The sequence below is a fragment of the Aythya fuligula genome, chromosome 2 (genome assembly GCF_009819795.1).
Source record: "Aythya fuligula isolate bAytFul2 chromosome 2, bAytFul2.pri, whole genome shotgun sequence".
NCBI lineage: Eukaryota > Metazoa > Chordata > Aves > Anseriformes > Anatidae > Aythya > Aythya fuligula.
Window position 1 is genome coordinate 86,266,770 of NC_045560.1, and position 23,434 is coordinate 86,290,203.

At 34.4% G+C, this 23,434-nt stretch overlaps 1 protein-coding gene across 1 annotated transcript in view; it reads left to right on the top strand.

The window, feature by feature from the left end:
* ABCA13 (ATP binding cassette subfamily A member 13) overlaps positions 1-23,434 on the top strand; it is a 196,835-nt gene that overhangs the window by 141,885 nt on the left and 31,516 nt on the right. Inside the window, 8 exon segments of the mRNA XM_032181104.1 lie at positions 3,422-3,476; positions 4,101-4,278; positions 7,743-7,858; positions 9,263-9,419; positions 10,374-10,627; positions 11,187-11,379; positions 13,078-13,187; positions 22,733-22,883. Coding sequence (XP_032036995.1) covers positions 3,422-3,476; positions 4,101-4,278; positions 7,743-7,858; positions 9,263-9,419; positions 10,374-10,627; positions 11,187-11,379; positions 13,078-13,187; positions 22,733-22,883 — 1,214 coding nt within the window.

A 23,434-nucleotide genomic window follows, 5' to 3' on the forward strand; every position in this document is an offset into this window, starting at 1 on the left:
AGTGGAGAACCTTCCTGAATTCCTGGCAAACTGCTCCCGTTCTGGATGCTTTATGGGCGATAATTCTCTACTGTAGTCCACATGACATCTTTACTTGTTTCAGCTATTGGAAAAGCGATATGAATCATCAGGAACCATAGTCTGGCAAGACTGAGCATTTTCTTTTCATGGGCAGGAGCTTTAAGATTTGCAGTCTCTAGAAATGCTAGCCTTTGAGGTGGAATAATTTTACTGTATGATTTCAGTCATCTGAAGCTGGGGAGAGAAGAGCTTGGTAAGAGCATTCAAATTTTTAACCATGCAGGCAAGACCTTGACAATTCTGGGAAGCTCCTCTATAACTAGACCTTTCCTCATGGCTATAAAAGAGGCTTAGAAGCTGTATTTATGCTATTTGCCAATTTAGCTAAGCACTAGTGAGTACAAGAACACTTTGTGATGCTAATTTTCTGTATTTAGTGCTCCTGAAATTATCTGAATTCCCATTTTTCAAAAGCCTTGATCCATTGTTGTTAGATTGTCTGAAAATCATCTGTGTGTCTGTCTATCTGTCTATCTCTATGTCTTTTCTAACCAGGTCTGAAAGTAAGTTCAGACTGGTTTCAGTCTGCCTATATGATAAAAATCTGTTTTAATTTTATTTTAGCTATTCATTTCCAGTTCAGTAGGAATCCTTGTATATATGAAGTAAAGACATTCTTTCTTCTAATATGTACACATTTATTCAATCACTGAGAATGCTTAGAAAAACTTTCTGGGAAAGAAGCTCTTTTGAGTCATGGTGCTTCTCCTTTACACAAATGGAATTTCAGAAAGTACTTGGTTCCAGTGGAAAAAATAATTCTCTCTGATATGCCTGTTTTTACCTCAGAACAAATTGTTGTTTAAAAAATCAATAGCGTAAAAGAAAAACAAAGAAAAATTTTAAACATCTCCTCTAGGCAAATGACAAAAAAGACATCTGCAAATAGCACATGTATTTACTAGTGATGAACCTTATTGGCCTGATTTTTCTTTTGATTTGTTAATTCCCTTTGGGCCTCACTGTATAGTTTTTGACAGTATCTGGAAAATCATTACCTTTTACTACTGTTTTATGTGAGTTAATCATCCTCCTCTATTTTTCCACTTTTAACCCAAAAGTGCCTTTGTGATATTGTAATTGTTCTGTCTTTAAAATGAGGAATGAAAATTTAAAGAGGCAAAAATAAAAGCATAGATGTACTCAGTCAAATTGCACCTATTACTGGAATGAAGACAACATTTATATTTATATAGCTGGACACTAACAAAGTATGACAAAGTGCATTCAAGTGGTAATCTGTAAAATTCATCTGAGGCTACTAATAATATATTTCATTCCCAAACATACTTGGAAGATTATAATTGTTGTTGGGATAGATTTTTATTTTTTTTTTAATTGGGAACAAACCAAACTTATTTTAAAAATAACCTAATCAGTTGTACACTTCCTCTTGCACTGACAATCTCATCCCTCTATTTTTCTTCTTTTTCTTGAAAAGAAGAAAAGCAAACAGCCACAGTTTATTAAATTAAATTATCTTCCAATTCCAAATTTCAATTTTCATTTACATAGTTGGCTACATTGTTACAAGCTGGTTGTACCAAGAAACAGAAAAGTCAAAGTATGCAGTGCACATGTAGGATTTTTCTCAGGCTCCCAAATGGGACATATTTTTAACTTAAAACCCCATGGTTTCAATTTGAGGTATTCATTATTGCTTTTTTTTGGGGGGGTGGGGGGGGTGTTGTTGTTAATTTAGCTGAAAAGTTTTTGCCTGCAAAACATGTCATATGCAATCTAAAAATATTTTTAGCACTGAGAAAATGTCAGGTGCTTAGATAACAGCCTAACTTAATCCAGAAGATCAGATATACATGCGCATTCTACTTTGTTTTGTATTTAGTCTCTTTTGTGAGACAGATCCCACAGCAATACATGACATTGTTGAACCTAATTCTGCAGTTCAGAGTGCAGAAAAGCAGCTAGTGCTTATGCTTATTCATTATATCCAGACTCTGGAAATCACTCAACAGGATACAGTATTTGGTTTGGCAGCTTGGTGGCTGAGCTCTTTTTGTTGCTCATTAAGTATTTAGCCTTTTCATTCATCTCATGTAATGAGGTTTCAGAGAGAGAAAGGGGTCACATATAGGTGCCGGGTGGTGATCTCTGTTGCTAATGACCAGAATAAGATAGATGAGACCAATTCAAGACACCAGTTCAGCTCAAAGCTATTAAAAAAATCCCTCAGTGTCCCCCCAGATGGCTCTGTCTGGCACAGGCAAGAGGTGTAAAATGGAAGAGAAGCTAACATTTTAGTTTGTGAATCTGAAATAAAATTTAAAAAAAGAAGTCATCTACTGTTATTTAATAATGCCACATTTTAGCATATCATTAAGACTGTTCAGTACCAGTTTGGTTTATTTTTGTTGAGGGACAATGTTTTAGACATTCTACTGTTTTGCATTAGATATGATATTTTATTTAGACCAGTAGTAAAACTGGAGTATAAAGAAAGTAAATTTCACATTAGTGTGAGACAGTTTATTTTAATGTTTTTATATATAAAAGGTAATATTTTTGTAGCATAAAGAAGAAAACAAGATCACATAGCTCTGGACTCATACCACAGATCTGTCCTAAATATTCAGGTGGTGGTTTATAGGATACCAGTTTAAGGATTAATATGGGAGAACAACTAAAGTCTGCATCAGTCATAACTGTGCTTATTTCTTTGGTGGTTTACATACAGCAAACATAAAATTTCATTTATAGGCTAAAATTTGTGTTTTCAGCAGTTCAAAACCATGGAGAGATGAAAATTTTTTTCTCTCTCATTCAATAAAGCATATGAAAAGTATACTTGCAAAGTATTCAGTCTTTGTGTTCTTGTAATTTGTCAATGAAGGAGGGGGATTTTAGAGCTGAATCCTGGTTCTGGAAAGTGAAAGTGTAACTTGCAGGTCCAGAATCTATTCATTTGCCAATGGATAGTCAAGAAGGGTTAGTTAAAAGAGACAGCAAGCTGACTTACCTGTGCACTGCTTTAAAGCCACCTTCCTTCCAAGGGCAGGAAGTAGTTTGTAAAGTGATACTTTGTATGGAAGATCAACATCCTGTTAACAGGTGCTCAAGCAGTAAGATGGCTGCAGTTCTTACTTTCAATTCTTCATCCTACTCCCTATTTCATCTTGCTTTGCTTCTTTCTCCTTCTACTTCAGGCTTTTGTAAGTTCTGCTTCTGCTTTGCATGCTTTACCTGTTTTGTTCCAGGACTAACTGTTTTCATGGAAATCAAAAAGTAAGGGAATTGTCACGTGAATTTCCAAAGATTGTGTACACTAGAGCTCTTAAATCTTGATGTAGTATTTACTCTTTCATAATTTTTCTTTTCACAGGGATCACACTCTACAGCCAACCTTACGGAGGAGCCTTGCTGCATGAGGACAAAATGTGAGCAAACTCTTAAAACAAAAACAAACAAACAAACAAACAAACAACATCAACAAAAACAGCTGTAATGACTAGGCAATTGAAGCTGTTAATTCAATAAGCATGTGTATTCCATGCAACAGCTGTTGACTTGGTAGATATAATTCAGTTCCACTGAGTGAAGTATGTTCTCTAACCTGCTATTTATACATCGTCTACTGTTTATATTAGATAGGTTGCACTATTTTCTAGAGAAAAAATATTGAATTTACCCTGACTGCACTTTACAGAGTGTTTGTGAGCAGGTTGTGAATTCTCAAACAGGTTAACTACCTTAAATGATTATCTAGTTTCTTTTTTTTTTTTTTTTTTTTTTTTGTAAAGGCAGAAATATTTGCTAAAGTTTCACTTCGTTTTTCAAACCTCTAAGCACAGTCTGTGTTTGTAACTAATGTATAGTTTTGTAACTCGACACATCATCTTACTCCTGTTCTCTAATTGGATGTTGACAGTGTAGAAACACGGTCTTTGCAAGCAGTATTAAGATCCTAATGTGTGATGTTGTTTCAGTAAAGGGTTGGGCTTGAAAATATTTTATTTATTTATCACTGTGTTTTCATTACAACATTTTGCTTTGTATCCTAGAATGGAGAATGTTCGTCAGTGTGGGGTAGCACTGTGTATCATGTTGGGTTTCTCCATCCTCACTGCATCCATTGGCAGTGCTATAGTGAAAGACAGAGTATCTGGCACAAAACGTTTGCAACACATCACAGGCCTGGGTTATAAAACATACTGGTTTGCTAATTTCTGCTGGGATATGGTAGGTATCCTGTGGGGCAGCATGTGAAAATTTTTAACTAGTTTGCTATAAATGAGCAAAAGATGTGATCACAAAACATGTGAATAAGATTTGAGTTGTATAGAGCAACAAATTTTGTCTGTTGTGTTAACAAATATTGTGGCTCCATTCCTACTTTAGTACTGTGAGATAAAATTCTATAAAACAGGCACTGCGTTTTCCATTTTTCAAAGCTGAATTGTAAGAAGGTAAAGTATATGCTAGCTTTAGGCACCTACAGTATTTCACAAATAAAAGGAAACTGGCTAATCAGCCTAGACAGAGAGGATCTTCCACACAGCTGTTCATGGCAAGAGTTACTGTGCTTTCAGTGCTTTGAGTTGCCACTGGCAAAAGCTTTCATATTATGGGAGAAGCCTGAAGATACTAGTCAGCTACTTTAAAGGCATAATTAGGTTGTTTTTTGGTGGATAAACTGAGAAGTACTCCCTGCTAGTATCTATTTCTGGCAAGATAGACAGTAGAAAATCTCTTTCATGATTTCACTTTCACAGAATGACCTACATCAGAAATGGACAAAGTCTCTGTCCTGCAAGTTTGTTTTTCTCCAGCAAAGTAATTTCTGTCATTCTTAGCATTACAAACAGTATTGTTAGCATGCAGTTCATTAACAAATAGGCAAATCTGAAAATTTTGTCTTTCAAAAATACTAAGGAAATTATTATTTTTCCCTGAAGCTTACCCTTCTAACCAAATATAAAGACAGGAATGCCACTGAGACCTGATTTATGCCAACATAGTTAAACAAAGTAGTTTTTTTTGCTTACTTTCATCAAGTCTGAGAAGTTGACATCTGTTGAGGAAAGTAAGATAAGGTGGTGAAATAGAATCAATTTTCTCAATGCAATGATAGTCCTCAGTCACTCACTTTTCATCAGTTATAATATAAGTCCTTCAATTTCTCTTTAAGTCTAGATTCTCCAAATTTTCTCCAAAAATCTTCTCTAAAGGTGTCTCACAAAAAAAAAAAAAAGGCATAATCTCTCCATTTATATGTATATATATAAACACACACATTCATGTGTGTTTGTCCCCTCCTGAAAGGTGTTTTCATAATTCACCTGTAATGAAGCTTGCTATAGTATTAGCTGAGTGTCTGGAGGGAACTTCAGAGTTGGAATTAGGGCATCTAATTGTGGGAAAGGCATAGAATTCCTCCTTTTAGAGAACTCATGCTCCACGTTGATCATTTAGTAACTGTTTTTAAAAGGAATTTGTGAAGAAGGTGTTTTGGCTTGGGAGATTTGTTTCAGAGGCAACAGTGAAAAATTGGAATCCTGGATTATCCAAAAGTAATGCATATGTTCATCACTCCAGAGGAGGGAAAGAAATGTTCTGCACTATTTTTAACCCACTGGGTAATGGAAGGAAGGTCTGGATTCTGGCATAGACAATGCAAACATGAATTAGCCTGGTCAAGAACAGAGATTTTTTGGAACATTCTATTCTCATTCAAGTTATTCTAAATCTGAAACACGAGAGCTTCATCCATCCGTGCTTGAAATCAGGATTTTCACACTTGAGCAAGCTTGAAGTAAGAGCACATTTATCCAAAAGTTATTTACCTGGCCAGTCAATCTTTGCATTCCCTCTTCTGCCATGTCAGATGAAAGGGTTTGGTTAAAAACTCGGTCCTTCATCATTCAGTTTCTCCTTGTGCAGTGAAGTCAGCTCTTTGTTATTTTCTGCCAATCTCTTCCTTTCAAAATCTTCTCACAAATTCAGCATCGTACTGCATGATCAATCATGATCTGGGAAAGAACAGACACTACTTTAAATGCTAATTGTGCTGCAGATCATCTAAGGACACTGAATGCATGAATATATGAACTATCAAATTTGAACTACCTTTACACATTTTAAGCACTACAGGCCATGTCCTGTCTTATTGGAAGCATAATCTTTATTAGACTTGCAGAAGTATTTGATTTATAAAACTACTGTCATAAGAATCAGGCTGTTTTTTGTGTATTTATGCACATGAATAATATTCATTGCAATGTTCAACAAATACAAAATATGTAAGTGCTAAGAAAATTTCATGACAAATAGAGATATTTTGTTTAGATTCAGCTTGTTTCAATAGAGGGGCAATTAAGATTATTTATTTGTGCCTGACTTTTATAACATGCTATGCTTTCAAGTAAGATTATTTAAATAGAATTTAATGTTAAAAGTTATTTATTTCTAGAAAACAAGTTGAATATATTCATTTGTTGAAATATTTTAGGACTCAGATGCTTTGTGACTTCTATACAATGTTTGTTAAACAGCTCCAGAATAAACTGAAGCCCAAATCTATGGAGTGGTGTTGTATGATATTTATGTATGGCATTGATGGTGCCATAAGGTACACTGTGAACAAAATGAGAACATTACACCAGTCTATGTTTTGCTCAATTGCCTTTCCATTAAAAAATGTTATCTTCCCATTGGCAAGGAAATGATGCCTTCTGGTTTAAGCATAGACAGGTTTGCATTGTCCTTCAGTATGAATGTTTACTTTTACAGTATGTATACTGTGCTACACTGAGTATTCAGCTAGACCTTAATTGCAATCATTTGTTGCCTTTATTGCAGTTTCATCTCAGAATCTCAGCTATATTAGAATAAAGTTTATAAATCTTATATAGCATGGAAGTGGAGGCAGTCACTGCCCTAGTGAGCTCAGCTTCAATGCACAGAGCAGGCAGATGCTGGGAATAGAACCAGGCGCAGATTTTCACATCTTGCTATCGCTCAATGTGAGCAGAGCCCCTCTCTCTTCACTGTTTGGATATGAATCCCCTGTACTAATCGCATCCCCACACTAAGAAGTATTTTGTTACCATTATATCAAGAGACTAAATAGAAATTGCTTTCCCTGTTGCCTAATGGCTGTAACTCTTGTAAATGTCATGCCTGTTCCTATTAAAAAACTGTCATTTGCTTCATCAGCACACAAAGTCCTTCATTAACGTCTCTTTCAAAATTGTGTCTTTACTAGTATCCTGTAACTGAAGCATAAATCAGTGAAACTGCTCTTTTTGGATCCAAGAAACTGTATTCACAATACAGTTGGATATTTTGGAGCAATGGTCCCATAAGGACTCATTATCTGGGAGAGTTAGCTTGTTAAATGGATGTATCAGAAAGGTGAATAGAAAGAGAATTAAGGGGAATACTCTATAGCCGGATTTTATTTTGTCAGGGTAAGTTTCATGTGTATATGTTTAAGAGGGGTAGCTTCACAGCCAGTTCTGAAATCTCAGAATTCTTCTGCCTAATTCTTCCTAATTCACAGAGTAATTATATTGCAAATATGAAAAAGTTCATTTGTACATTTGTAGAGCCCTTCTATGCTAATTAAGAATGTTACTAAGAGACAGTCGCCTGCTAAGTGCTTTTTTTTTTTTTTTTTTTTTTTTTTTTCCTTGTGTTTCTAGCTGTTTTACATGGTTCCAGTCACCCTCTGTGTTGGTGTTGTTATTGCCTTCCAGCTTTCAGCCTTCACTTGCCGAAAGAATTTGGCAGCCACTGTTCTCCTGCTGGTACTCTTTGGGTATGTGATTGGAAATGCTACTGTGGAATTATGACTCGTAGAAAACAAACAGAAATCTTTAGACTTGCTTTGCACCTGCTGTTGGATGCATGATTTTCTCTCTTTGGAAGTGATTACAATTCAACAAAAGATAGTAAGAAAACAGGCTGAAACATGAGTTTGAAAGTTCCACGTGGAAGTGATGGTGGTGATGGATTAGCTTGCTTGCTCACTCAGGGCAATAAAAGAAAAAAAAAAAAAAGGCACTGGAAATGTCTCAAAAATAGTCTGTATAACAATCATTTGCTGATAGAAATTGATTGTATGTTATCTTCCAGAAAGGAGGGAATAATAACTGTCAGGTCAGAATTTCAGTGCTTAGATGTGCAGAGTAGCAAAAAGAAGGCAAGAAGTGGCTGTCTTTTTTACAGGTCTACCAATTTTCAGTAATTCTGTAATCTTATACAGCTCCAGCAATTTATATATCCAGGGAGAAGGCTGTCCAATGTGGAGTACTGAACTGGTTGAAGATTTGTCTCCAAATAGTGCAATGAGATAGAAAAGTCCTCCCTTATAACCATCGTGCTTAAGTTTCACATAAAATAAATAAATAAAAGTTACAGAAAGATAAAATAACTAATTAAACTGAGCATTGATTTCTCTATATAAATATATATTGAACCCTGGGCTTAATCAAACTAATGGTTCATCTGTGCTGTTGCTTTGCCTTATGTGCAGTCCCAGGTGATGTGAGAAATGCTGAAAATGGATAGTTACAGGATAAGCATTCTGAAGAATTTTCTTCCTTAACCAAATAACAGTTGCTATCTGTGTGAAGGAGATTGCATACTTTATGAGACATGTTTAAATAGCAAAATGTGCCTGCTTATGAGAGAATACAGGAAAAGAAAGGACTTTCTGTAAGACCAGGACATCCCATCATAGGAGAAAAAAAACAAGACCAACTTTTGCTAGATCAAATAAGCCAAGCCATAACATCATCATACTGTAATGTTATATTACTATTTTCTACCCCTTTTTCTCCCCTTTCATTTTATTTTACATCTTCCCCCTCTCTCTCCTGTCTTTCTTTTCTTTCTATTTGTGTTCTCTTTTCCTTCTATGAAAGTCTGTTTTTAATTCTATCCCCATATAAAACATTTGTTAAAAGATGCGTGATTTTGCCATGGAGCTTGTGAACTCTGGAACAGTGAAAGTAATACCATGCAGTTAATACATGCAAAAATGGTTCATATCTGCCTATTACATGACAGTAGAAATGGGTACTTCTACAGAATCATAAAGTAATTAGATGAAGAAAATTTATCCCAAATTTGACCTCTTTTTCAGTTGGTCAGAAGAGTTGCTTAACTTGTTTGTTTTGGTTTTTTTTTTTTTTTTTTTTTTTTTTTTTTTAACTTTCAGATATGCAACTTTACCGTGGATGTATCTTGTATCCCGATTCTTCTCAAGTTCAGATGTTGCTTTTATTTCTTACATCTCCTTAAACTTTGTGTTTGGCCTTTGTACCATGCTGGTGACTCTCTTACCTCGTTTGTTAGCTATAATTTCCAAAGTACAGGTCAGTATGAAACCTTAGTTTCATATTACTCATGAGATGTATACACACATATGTATGTGTGTATGCATATTGCATATGCATACCTATGCACAGACGAGATAATTTCTAGCAGAAAAAAAAAAATGGTATTTTAAACCTTCCTGATATTTCTGTCCCACTATATACCATATTGCTTGTTACTGTCTTGAATTTTAACTTGTTTATAAGAAGAACAAGAAGAAAAAAAAAAAACTTGCACTGAAATAATGGAAAAATAGTGTTAATTGAAATCTTGACATTTTCCAGACCATTAAGTTGTAATTTGCACATAATGGGAGCTGTTCTGGTCCATTGAATAGACTATATGCATTGTAAAATGTGTTTGAATAATATTGACATAAGAGATAATCCGCTTATTTCTAGGATCAGTAATGCGCTGTATGAATAGTAATATGCATTCTCAGTCCATGTATGTAATTTTCATTATTCTTAATGGTAATTAAGCAACCTGATGGAAAGAAAACCAGAATATGTGTATTTCGCTACATATGCATGTAGCAGGTCAAAAACTTGATGTTTGAAAACAAATGTGGATTACACATCACACAAATTTGGAGGCAGATTTGATGCCTCCAAAATTCGACTAGGGTTAAGTTGGTGATTTAGAATTAATAGCATTCAAATATTAAAATTTTAAGAAAGTGCAGTGACCACAGCCATGTGTCTGTTCTGTCACTGTCTGTGAACCTCAGAAAACTAGGACTCTGTGGGTGTAGGCACTCTAAAACACGATAAGAGATGATCCCTGTCCCAAAATAGTTCATGATGTGCTCTGCCAAAATCAGTTTTCCTTGAGTGAGATTTGAAAGGTGTGTCCAGCTTAGTAAGTATGCTTAATGTTTTGTTGGAGAAAACTAATTTTCTTTCTTTATTTCTTTCTTCCTTTCTTTTTTTTCTTTCTTCATGGATTTTAAGAGTTTTCAGTACATCTACAATATCCTCAAATGGACATTTATAATTTTCCCACAATTCTGCTTAGGCCAAGGTTTAATAGAACTTTCATACAACCAGATCAAGTTTGACCTGACCAACAACTTTGGAATAGATTCATATGTGAGCCCATTTGAGATGAATTTCCTGGGCTGGATTTTTTTGGAAATGGCCCTGCAGGGAACAGTTCTTCTTCTTTTACGTCTTTTTTTCCATTGGGATCTCCTCCAGAAACCAAGGTGTGTGCATTACCATTTGTATTCTGCCATAGTAAACAGTTAACTAATTTTTAAAGAAAGAAAATGGAATCCTGCCCACTTAGGTGTTTTGTTTTGTTTGCTTCAGAGTTATTTGAACTGGATGATTTTGTGGTTCCATGCTTCAATTTTGAATGAAGGATTTCCCCATTTCATCATTCTTGTTTCTTACTTAAATAATGTTTCAATGTAGAGCTCATTCTCAGTTGAAATGTCTCTGTTGCTGTTTCATATGAGCAGTAGAGTGCAATTGCATTTTTAGGAAGGAGAAATAAATCACAGAATCACAGAATCATAAAGGTTGGAAAAGGTCCAAAAGGTTGTCTTTTGGACAAGATTATCTAGTCCAACCACCCCCCTACCACCAATATTACTATATTATTGTAAACTGCAGAAAAAAAGCACAAATGCTTTCTTTTTCCCTTGGATTCTGCTGAAGGGTGATCACCAAGCTTTAAGGGATTCCAGGTAAATAAAACGAGTAATCCAGAGTACATCAATGTTCAATTTGTTATGTGGGATTCGTTATCTTCTATTTTAGGGGTCAGTGTTCAGTTAATAGCATAGTCAGCCCTTCAGAAGATATTGATGTAGAGATGGAGCGACAGCGACTTTTTGGTGAAAGAACTGGTAATGACATCCTTCTTCTGTACAACCTCAGGAAGTGTTATGGAGGTTTCAGTAAGAAGAACATAGCTGTGGAAAACATAAGTTTGGGAATACCACGGGGAGAGGTAAAGAGGACTTTTTTCTTCCTTCAGGAAAATCGAAACAAAACAAAATCAAACCAACCAACCAAATATTTCCCCTCCCTCCCCCACCCAAAAAAAAAAAAAAAAAAAAAAAAAATCCCCCTCCTCCCCCCAAACCCCACTTGATTCCTGCAGTTGTTCAGACCTGCAATCAAAGATTTGTAGATAGGAGAACAATTTCAGTTGTAGTAATTTCTGAAAATCGGTAACTGGATAGAAGTAGAAGATGTGGTGGTCTTTAAGAAGCAACAGTTCACTTATTTCTTTGGTTTAACACTGTATCGGAGTCTTAATTTTTTCATCTTGTTTATCTTCAGCGAATTACTGTTTCATTGGCTAACATGAAGTGCCAGGAGGTAGCAGAGCAATTCAATGCCAAAGAGAAAGCAAAGAATATGTAGCACAATTGCAAAATGTGAATAGGATTCTGAATTTGTCTCCAAGGCAACATTGTATTTCTCATACTGAAATCATTCCAGTGTATTTTAATATAGTATATAATATACCAATATGCTATTTTAATAAACTGAAAACTCACACTGAATGATGGTAATCCTAAAGATTTCAGAACAGCATTTAGTTTTTCAAGATTTAGATCCTTTTGGGAAGTGCAAATTTTCATTTAAAATACTGGTTAGGATAAGACTTTTTTTTTTTTTTCTTGGTTGACGTTAGCAAACTACAAATATGCATTAGTAAAAACAAATATGAGAAATGTACTTGGCAGCACAGGTCCAGTAAGATACAGACAGTTACAGGTCAGTTGTTGGGTAACTGGAGTAACCTGGAGGATGTTGCTGGTTAAAACCTATTTATCAATAAGAAAGTTCATGAAACAAGTATTTTGAAAGTTATGAAGTGCTATTTGTAAACTTAATACAAATACTGTCCTAGCTTGAGCAAGTATTCATCACAGTTGGACTCTGAATTAACTGAGTCAGTGTCTTGGATGTTCACTGTTAGTTTACTTGCACAAGATGAAGCAGCTTAGGAGAAACTAAGAAATATTAATTAAAAAATATTGACTATATTTCTTTCTGGCTCAATTTGGATGTGAAACCTCCAAGCTCAAATTTAGCACTTAATAACTAATAACTAATTGATCATTATAATAATGATCAACTATTAATAATTGATAATAATAACAACCAATAATAATTAGAATAATTAATAACAATAATCATTATATAATCAATTGTTAATGTTTTAAATTATTTATTATAACTATACATAACTATATCAAATATAGTTATATATATTTAATACATATAATTATATATACAAGTATATTAAAATTAATAATGATAATAATTATTATTTAATACTATTTGATAGTAATAACTAATTGATCAAATAACATGCATTAAATTATAGGACAGGGTTTTAAGTGGAAGGCTAAATAAGTCATTTTTAAGAATGTAGGAGGTAATCAAATTATTTTATTTTATTGAAAACTTATTTTCTGTTGGAAAGGGAATTGCACATACTGAATAGCCGTATACAGTATCTTACAGACATGATAAGAAATATGAAAATGGGAGAAACTGTTGAAGAATTAATATTACATATTTCCTTCAGCATAGCAGATTGATAACAATTTTTCACCTTTGCTCCTTATTTTTTCTTTTTGTTTGTTTGCTTTATTTCTTTTGGTTTGGTTGTTTCTTTTTTTTATCTTAGTGTTTTGGACTCCTGGGAACAAATGGAGCTGGGAAAAGCACAACATTTAAGATGCTGACTGGAGACATCATCCCATCTGCAGGGCGTGCTGTTATCCGGACTCCTGCAGGGTAAATAACACAGGGTTTGATCAGAATAGTGCTAATTGATAATGCCAATGATCAAAAACTAGCAGTCTTCAGTCCTTTATATTGTAGTGTAGGGACCTGGTTTGATCCCTTTTAAATCCATATTGCATCATTGCTGTTAAGCCCTTGTCAGGAACATCAGGGATTATGACAACATTTTGAAGTCTGAGAGCTCTGTTAATCGAGAATTTGAAGAAGTTGTCTGGTAGCAAAAGAGTAGGCTACAGGAAGCCTCAGTTGTAACAAAAATCTTAATATACCGTATGTACAGATGCATGGATGTAAATCTCGCATGCTAGTGGGACATAAATCTCCCATGCTAGTGCTGCACCAAAAGGTTTCCAGGCTGAGGATGATGACTGGTGCTTAAAGTGGATAATTTTAAAATGTTGACACTTGGGTCCTTCAGAGTCATTAATTAATTACTTGATCAACATGTTGTGTAATGAAGAAAAGAGATATAGTGTTTGTGGTATTGAGGATAACTTTGATGGAGTGATAAGTGAATAATGGCCTTTTTGGTTTAGGTGTAACCAATATGTACAGGTTTTACCAGCAACATTGGAGGGAAAGTAAAATTATTTTTGAGTAAAAGCAAAGTAAAATGTGTGTATGTGTATGAATGTATTGTGGGCTGGTTAACAATTTTAAACCTTGTTTGTTTATTTGTTTGTTTTTAAAATTATGTCCATTTCAAAATTGGAGAATGAGGGGTGAAGGGTTTAATTCAGAAGACTTTAAAATGAAACATTTTGAAATTTCCAAAATGTGAAGATACATATCTTTGTTTTATAATTTAAATGCTTTCATATGTCAGTATTTGCTCACTTAATGAAAATAATGATAAATAGATATAATTTCATAATGCAAGTAGTTTCAGTTATAGCAAAATTATGTTTTCTTAAAAGTTTACCCTTAAAAGAAGAGAAAAAGTGGACACCATCACCACTACTAAACATGGTTCTATGTAATTGATTTTGTTGTTGTTATTGTTTTGTTTTTAAAATGTCTTTCATAACAACATTTTTTTTTTCAGTAGATTCAGGTAAAAAGGGCTTAATAACAAAGAACTCCCCAAATCACCGTCAAATAATTATTAATCAGGAGGAAGGAATGACATGTATAGCTTTTCCTGGGACTTGCCTTTGGTCCTTCCTATGCCTTCATGAATTTCATATGGATTTCTCTATACAATGTGACATCAGATCTGTATAAGGGCAAATGATTTGATTTGGTGTGGCAATTTCTATATTTTAATACCTACTTGAAAGCAAATATAAAGTTATAAGAATATAATTCATTGTCAGGTATCTTGGCAGTTACACTATGTTTATTAAATACATTATTTTATCAGAACCCCTAAAGGTAATTCTTCAAAAAATCATAAAACAATATATCAATGTATTCCTTTTACTAGAATGTTGCAATTTATTTTTGTGAAAGAGATAATTCTTTTGAGGTCATCTTTATGCTTCTGGCATTTAATAATAGTTTCAAATAGGCAGTAATACCTGATAATTCATGCTACATAATTACATAATATTTGATTATGCCTGCTACCCACCTTGTATGATACTTTCATTTACTCCATTCATTTAAAATGTAATGTTATTTACTATATATAGGTAATGAAATTTGACACATTTAGAAGACTAGAGAAGAACCTACAGGAGATGGTCATATTTAAGGTTTCAAACTGTCATTGACAATCATTACCCTGACCTGGACGTCACCTTAGGCATTCTGATGTTTCTTGCATGGTTGAAGACAGAAGTCTATAAGTGAAAGTAAAGCATTTCTGTGTTTTCAAAACTTATCACTCACTTATTCTAATATTATAAAGGTGGCAACCTCAAGCAGGAGCTGCAGTTACACAATAGCTAGCCCCGGGGAAACAAACAAGTTTGAGGCTGGGAGTAGAGATTTGTGTCATTCCTGATTTTGTTGCTTGCTTCATATTTTGTCAACTGATACAAAGCAAATCAAGATGCACTGTGTTGTTGTGCTACTGTAAATTAGTAGTGGACAAAACTGTTGACTCTTGCATAGATAGGATTCTAACCACAGCAGGTCTGAAGAACCCTTCCACAACACTTGAACTACTGCTAAAAATTCTTATGCAAAGCAGAATATATATTTTTTTTCTGAATAGAATTGATTTATAATCTTAACAACAACAAAAAAGATTATGATCTCTGAATCAGTTAAATTGCCATTTTCTGTAGTCTAGTGAGAAGACACAAAGATGCTTGTGATAAGATTTGATGTTCCTTACTTCAGTTTCAGGTATAACTATTTTATTTCCTGAGCAGCAGTCATGTTTATCCTGCTTATAAGTACAAATACCAAATTCTCAAACAGGAGGAAAAAAAGAAAGAAATGTAAAATATTTTGTGTAACAGTTGATATATGTGCGAGTGTCCTGAGTATTTTCTAGTTTCAGGTGTCTTTAAACTGTTAATTACATCTTCGTTAGTTGCAACTTCTGGGAACAATTATTAAAAGTGAAATGAGTGTGCTTGAGTCCCCTATCGTTGGCTGCAACACTTAAATCAGTATTTGAGGCAAAACCAAGAAACGTCACTATGATGGAAATATTTCTATTCTTTTAACTTGCTATGCTATGCAATATGTTCTGTAACGAATATGTGCATTTCACATCAGGAAGACAACTGCAACTTTCATCTTTCCTCTCTAAGGATTGATTTGCTACTGATATATAATTATGTATGTCAATAAACACAAAAATGTAAATAGTTGGAGAACATAGCCCTGTCTGGTTTGTGTATCAGGTGCCCAAGGGGTTTTAGGTGGGTTAAAAATCCTTAATTCATAACAGGATCTATTTCATTGAATAAACTGTTCTTGAAAGTTCCTGGATATAAAAATATAAAATATTAAAAAAAAAATAATCCTGATTATTATTGTAATAGTTTCACAGAATATATGAAAAAGTCAGAAGTGTCTCATTGAGACAGACGCACTGAAATCAGACCTGAATTTAACAGGACAGCATTTGCTTGCACCTTTGGACAGGGGACCAGAAATGGCAGATCAGCTTTCCAAAAGTGCATGTTGAATTGCAAAGCAGAATTTTTGGACCTTCAGCCTAAAATATCTTGGAAGTGTCTGGGGTTGTGTAGAGAGAGGTGTGCTCCTCATACAATGATGATCAAGTCGTGTTCAGGGAAATCCAGCTAGACTCTCAAAGAAAATTGTAAAATGTACTTCGGGTCTAGAGCTGCCTTTTTAAAAAGGCAGAAAATTAGATTCACAATACCTTCAAGTACTTCCAAAAGATTTGTTGGCCTCTGAATTGTTTGTTGAAAGTTTAGAGCCACAAAAAATGAGCTTATTCCTGAGAAAACTTTTTTTTTTTTTTTGGTATTGTAACAAAAGCTTAATAAAATGTGTTAAAGCTATCTCTCAGATTTGTAAGACTGGGTGTTATTAAGAAGAAATTTGTATTAAATACTAGATCTAGCTTTCCAGCTTCATCTCTTCTGCACATGAAAGTTTCTTGGCATTCTCTTTGATGGGGACATTCTTTTGGGGAAGGGAAGGCTTCTGATGTCTTTAAACTTTTTCTTTTTGATACATTACAAATCAAGTAGATATTTTAAGCAGAGTATGTTCCTAACTTTGATGTATCTTAGCATTTACGTGGGGAATGCACATTTATAGTATACAAGCTAAGCAGTCTACCAAGGAACTACTTTTTTAAAAAAATTAATATTCTTGTGGAGAAAAGTCTTTCAGGCAACATCTAACCTTTGCAATCCCATTCTGGTTGTAACTGTGACCTCATAAAGATACTCTTAGTAAAAGAAATAATAGGAATTTATCACTAACCACAGACAGTCTTGTGAAGATAGAAGCAAAATGCTATTCATAGGGGATTTTGCCTTTTTTATTATTTTATGTACCTTATTAACATTGCCATTATCAGTGACATATCTGTCCAGATGAAACATAAAAATAATATCATATAGAGAAAATGTCTCTATGTTAGGGATATTTGCAACCCCTCAAAGTGGTTTAAAAAGTGGCAAAGGAAAATGTGGAAGTGAAATATTGACACTGAAGTATCAGCAGTCCCTCTAGTGAAGGTCAGAAATATTAAAAGCAAAAAAGGGAAAAAGAAAATCTTTTAATAAAATTTACTTGCCTTTATTTATCAAGAATGGTACTATAAGACATCAGGAGACTGACTTTTGAGCAATGTCTAGGCAAAGGAGTTGTCAAGCTTAAACAAATATGACAGTTGATTGACTGCATGGCACTTCTTTTGTGTTCTCTGTAGTGTATGTGCTCCTCTTTAAGGGTGCAAATGGAGTCAGAGTAATATATCCTTAGCTTTACTGCTATGACCAGATTGTCACCAGGAGCTGGCTATTTGAAAGCTATTGTGGATATCCATAAGCATTTTCATAGCTACTGTTTTTGTCAAATAGCTTGAAGAAATAGTATCTGTATTATATATGTACTCTGAAAAGCTGACACTTACCAAAGTAGTAAAAGAAAGGAGAACACAGTGAACCCCATCAAAGTGAGCCCTCCTAGTCTTTGAATCACTTCTGGACTAATACATCAGCAGATACTGCATATCTGTTCCACTCTTTAAGTGTATATTGGCCACTGTTAGTTTTCTTCCCCTTTGCAAGTTTGTACCCAAGCCTCCTGCAATAACTGTTGTAAAGCCTCCCTCAACTGAAAAGGGCTAAAGACAGCTGGGAAGAGAATGTGTCAAAATCCTTTTAAGTGTCATGTCAAGATCAGTGTAAAATAACGCGACTAGTGTTTAGTGTTTTGTTTGCCTTTTTTGACTCAAGCTATTTTGCAGTTTTCTCCACTGTAGTTTGCTGAACATATTCAATTTTAAGTTCATACTCGATGTTGTAATGGGGGTGCATAGAAGAAGAAGTAGTTGCCGTGAACCTAATCTTGTTCATAAGTGTCCTAAAGCATTTGGCAGTGTTCCTTATATAATTAATTTATATACCATGAATTTCTCTCTTCTGCATAGAGATCCTCCATGGCAGCAACCCCCCATACTATTTGATTTGAAAGTCAGTCATCTCAGCTGTTGGATTACAAAGTCATAGGACCAAAGAACTGCTTTCCAAAGAGGGGAAAATAAAATATTTCTATAGAGCTACAACTTGGACTCTTGATAGTTATGATATTCAGCTTGATAAATAATTTAAAATGTAATTCGAATAGCTTTACTTGAAAGGCAGAATAAATTTGCATCAATATAATGGCTGAGAAAGCTGTTGTTACACTGTATATCAGTATAATTAGTTTAATTATAACTAAGCTTTAGTTACATTAATTATATTTTAACCTTGATTTTTTATAATGTTAATTGAGCATTAGTATGCACTGAATTGAATGTGCAGTTATGAGTACAATGGAATGTCTAACTACTTTTGCAATTTGTAAATTTATATTTCATTTTGACTAATTATTGGAATTTATCTCTCTGCAGAAGCCATTGTAAGTACCACATATATCATTGCCTTTATTTTAACTACATTCAAACACCACAGAAAAAGCACACAAAAATGAACCAAAGTGCACAGCAGAGTCAACAGTGAAACATTTTTTCATAAACAGCCAAACGGCTGATATTGGGGGCACTAAGTTGTGCTGAAATTGAGGTCATACCTTTGAATGTCAACCTACAGTTGCCTAAGCAATATTGTTGGTAACCACTGTAATAAATGAGAAGGAAATTCAGTCTCAGCAACAACCAACCCAGCCTTCTGGAAGATGTAAGTCCAGTTCATGTGACAGAAAGCAACAGGTTTTGTTTGAGATTCTTCGCATATATTCAAATGTTTTGTTCTCTCTTCAGTGGCAGCAAAACCTTTCTGACTGGACCCATGCCACTCCAGGGTAGCTTTCCAGACTGGAATCAGTTTTCAGGGGTACTGCAACACACAAAAGAAATGGATCGGTTAAATACCTTAAAACGATCAGTGGAGGAATACATTTAAGTGAAGGTTTCATCCACTCTGAGTTTAGTTTGCTAAAATCCCCATTGCCTTGCAAGGCTGGCAAGTTTCCTTCATCATTAGTACAAAACTTTGTAAGGTGAGCATTCCAAATTTATGGAAGCCTCCTGAAGTCTTGGATTATTTTTTTTTTCAGGATGATTTAAGTGAAAGTTATCATAATTCTTACCACATAAATGGAGACAAAAGCATATAGAAAGGGACAGAATACAATATTTTCAAGGTTTCAAGTGCTACTCTGTACTATTTTTCTCAAGGATGCCATAGAGTCTGCTGACCTTTTCAAGAAGTGTACTAGCAATTTAGTTTTCACCTTTAAATTTTTATTTAACATATAAAATATTCTGGATACATTCTGCTGGTTTCATTTGTTGCAGCTGTTCCACTTTACACAAAAAATTAAATAGTAAGTGAAAGTATTGACTGAGCATAACAATACAATCTAAAAATGAATCTTCACTAGGAAGATGAGAACTTATGTTCCATGCCTGAAATAGGTCAGACCAAAATAACTAAGAGTCTGAAGATAATCATTCCTAAATATTTTGATAATGATACAGAAATCCTTTTATTTGTGTAAAAGTCTGTTTTCTATCCTATAGTTTTTAGAAATTACACCGGTATTCATAGTGTCTATTGTACTATGGACAGAAAGGCAGAGAAAGGTTGGAATCTGTAGTTATATGTTCTTTCTCTCTTCAGTTTTAAAATCAGCTTTCCCCCACCGTCTCTCATGTTGTTTACATCAGTGGTCTAATGAGAAATGCTAGCATGTTGATAATAATAGGGCAGAAAACAAAGGCTTGCTTTTCTCTAGGCTGAGAAAAAGTTTGTTAGTTTGCTGCATGCTAATCTATATTTCAGAAAATATAAAAATGTATGTTTCTTATTGTATTCTGATAATATCATGCATGATGTTTGTTAAAGAAAGATATAATTAATGTACTGAATATCATCAGAGTTTTGTTTTGTTTTGTTTTGTTTTTTTTTAAGCATTTACACTATATCACTTAGTGAAAAGGGTTTGGGGTATCATGCTGTAACTTCTTGAAAAGTTCATTAAGCACATGAAAATGAGATTTGAGAAATTAACTGAATTCCAAGGAAAATTAATTTCCTGAGATAAAGGCAGGTGTCTATCCTAAAATATGTTCTGTAATTAAAGCTTATGCTGTGGCTTTCTTTCATCTCTTATTCTAGTATTCAGAGAAACGTTATGCTGGCTAAACAAAACTCAATTTTGATCTCCAACCTTTTTGTTTTGGACATCTACTCAGTATTATTGCTGTGGAAAGAGTAGGCATTCTAATATATATATCAAAAATATTTCAATAAAAAGCTAGAATCCACATATGGCTTTTTTTGTTGTTGTTGTTAAATTCTATTCAGATTTCTTTCTGCTTTATGACGGATAGGTCCGTGAGTTCATTAGTGGATACATTAGAATTTCTTTACTAATGGGAACGCTTTATGTGTTCAAGGTCAGCACTAATGGATGTAGATGCAAGATAAGGACCAAGCTGAGTAAGAATATTAAATGATGTATTCTCACTCCATTCTTTCTTTATGAAAGCTAAAGGTTGCTGGGTGGGATCTTGTTCATCTAAGGCTGTGTATGCTTCATAGGAAGCACAACACTAAAATTGTATCTGTGCAATTAGCACTGTGGACACAGAAGTGTTTTTATTACCCAATGCAAGCTGAGTAACTATGGTCTAATCAAGTTCTAGCTTAAGGACATCAGGTGTCTGTTATATTTCGCAGCCATGCATACTTATTTTTTGTTCTTCGTGGTATAAATCCATTCCAAGCTATATGTATCTATCCAGATAGAGAGTTCATGCTGAGTAAATGTCCCTGAATTTACCCCTGAGTGTGATTTGTTCTCTTGTGATTGAACTTGGCATGTAACTAAAAACCCAGACTCCAAGGAGTGTACCTGTAAGAAAAAGAAGCCTTGTTAGCTTGCCTGAATCTTCCTAGTATAGCAAACCTTATGCACATCACTCTCTATTCAGCAGCATCTTGACAGCATTTCACTGTAGATAGTTTCACAATGTTAGATTTTGTTAAATAAAGAATACACAGCTTCTGTCAGGTCATGTAGTAAGATCAACATTATTCAGTCCATAGCTTATGGTAAATATGACCTTAAAACTCATTTAATTTGATTTAGGTATGTCTAGAAACTGGCTTGGGAAAAAATCTGTATATATGTTATTTAAGATAATCTTTAAGTAGATATAGATTTAATGACAGAGTGCACTTCTAGCATCCTCTTCGCTCCTCCCCCCCCCCCCCCCCCCCCCCTTTTTTTTTTTCTTTTTTTCTAAGTCTTTACCTAGGGAGATATCTACAGGCAGTTAACTGCCTTGGCACTATCCAAACCTACAAAGGTACTAAAATTTTATATCTTTGCCATTAAGAGCAAAAGCCCATTCTAATTAGTCTCCAGCAAGGTTCATCATAATCATGATAACTTATCTTTTGAAAGGATTAAAATATTTTGATTTTGTGATTCATCAAGTAAAATGTAATTTGTGTTTTCTTTTTCTTCAGACTCCTGAATGTTGTTAAGAAACAGGAGATACATATTTCTATTTTCACTGGTGCTGGTATTAGTAGATCCTCCATTTAATGCATTTACATTGTGTCTAAATTAATAATCATATATTTAGTTCTCTTAACCAGAAACATAGACAACCACTAAGGGGTAAGCCATTCTGTAATGCAGAACCTTTTAAAAACTTTTTTCAAAACTCAATTTTTCTCTTTTTAATTAAGTAGCTTAGTTTTGACAGGTCTTTTCTGTAAATGTAAATCAGCATCATTGAATGTTGGATTAGATGTTGGAATAAATAGGATAGATTTAATGCCATTATGGGTAATGAGATACCCTTGCAATCAAGCTTGCTTCTTAGCAATGAATGCAATTTCAAGTAATGCCATACAGCTATGAAGAGATGGCCAAAGTCTCTGAAATCAGAATCACTTTATATTTTTACCTGTATTGTCTTTAAACTTTCTAGTCTTTAATAGGCTTTGGTTTTCTGGCTTTTGTTGTTTAGACAATGCATGTATGCATGTATACAGAACGTAAAGAATACACAGCAATGTTTTGCTCTCTCTTTCGAGACTAATGCCCCTCTAATATTGAATGTCATGAACACTGCATGGTTTTGAAGTATATCCCCCCAGAACAGGGTCTACTAAATGTATAGGGGAGGTAAACCTGGTAAGAATTAGTTCTCATAGATCTGTCCTCCTGTGTTTGTTCATCCATGTACATTTGGAGCAATAAAGCATGGGTGGCAGCGCATATCTCAGAGATAGGGACAAAAAGCTTGCATTGAGTATGGGTGGTACCATGTTAAGTGATGACAGTGAAGAGAGTCAAACCCATTTACCAACAGAGTAAGAGATGTGTACTTGTCTTGAAGACTCTATATCACAAGGGTGAAAACCAGGGCTGTGTTTTTTACATTTTTTTTTTTTTCTTTTAAGCAGATCTGAAATGGATATACTGTCTGCTAACTCTGAAGGCATTCTTATCGGCTATTGTCCACAGCATGATGCCCTGGATGAACTTTTAACGGGTTGGGAGCATCTTTATTATTACTGCATACTGCGTGGAATTCCAAAACAACATATCTGTAAGGTATGAACAGATATGAACAGATCTGCAGGTGGAGCTGCAGCCAGGTTGGGCAGTGGAGTTTATGAAAGAAGGGTGCTTTTTTTAACGTGATAATATCCAATATTTCATCTTAACAGTGTTTGTAATAAGGTTTTTTGTCATGTTAATTTATCTAAAAAGTATTTTTTTTTTTTTCTGTCCAGTGCTAGTTCAAACACAGTAACTTCACTGAGGATAGTGAAATATGCAAATACAATCTCTGATACACAGATTCTAAAGGAAATGAAATTTATGAATGATTCAATACCTTCATTGCCACATGTAGAGGACTGGGAAGGAACACCAAATGTGCCAGGTCATGCACCTTTTCTTCAGAGATGGAATTAAACTTGGAAGAAATTGAAATCTGTTGAATTTCTATTTAAAGAAAATAAGCATCTGGGTGCCGAGGCCAAGTGGCAGCTGTCAGCACTCAGCTGGTAAAAGCCTTAACCTTCACAAGGCAGTGGCTGCATTCAAATTGCCTGCTGGGAGCAGTCCCTAAAATATTCCTGGATTTGTCTGAGGAGAAG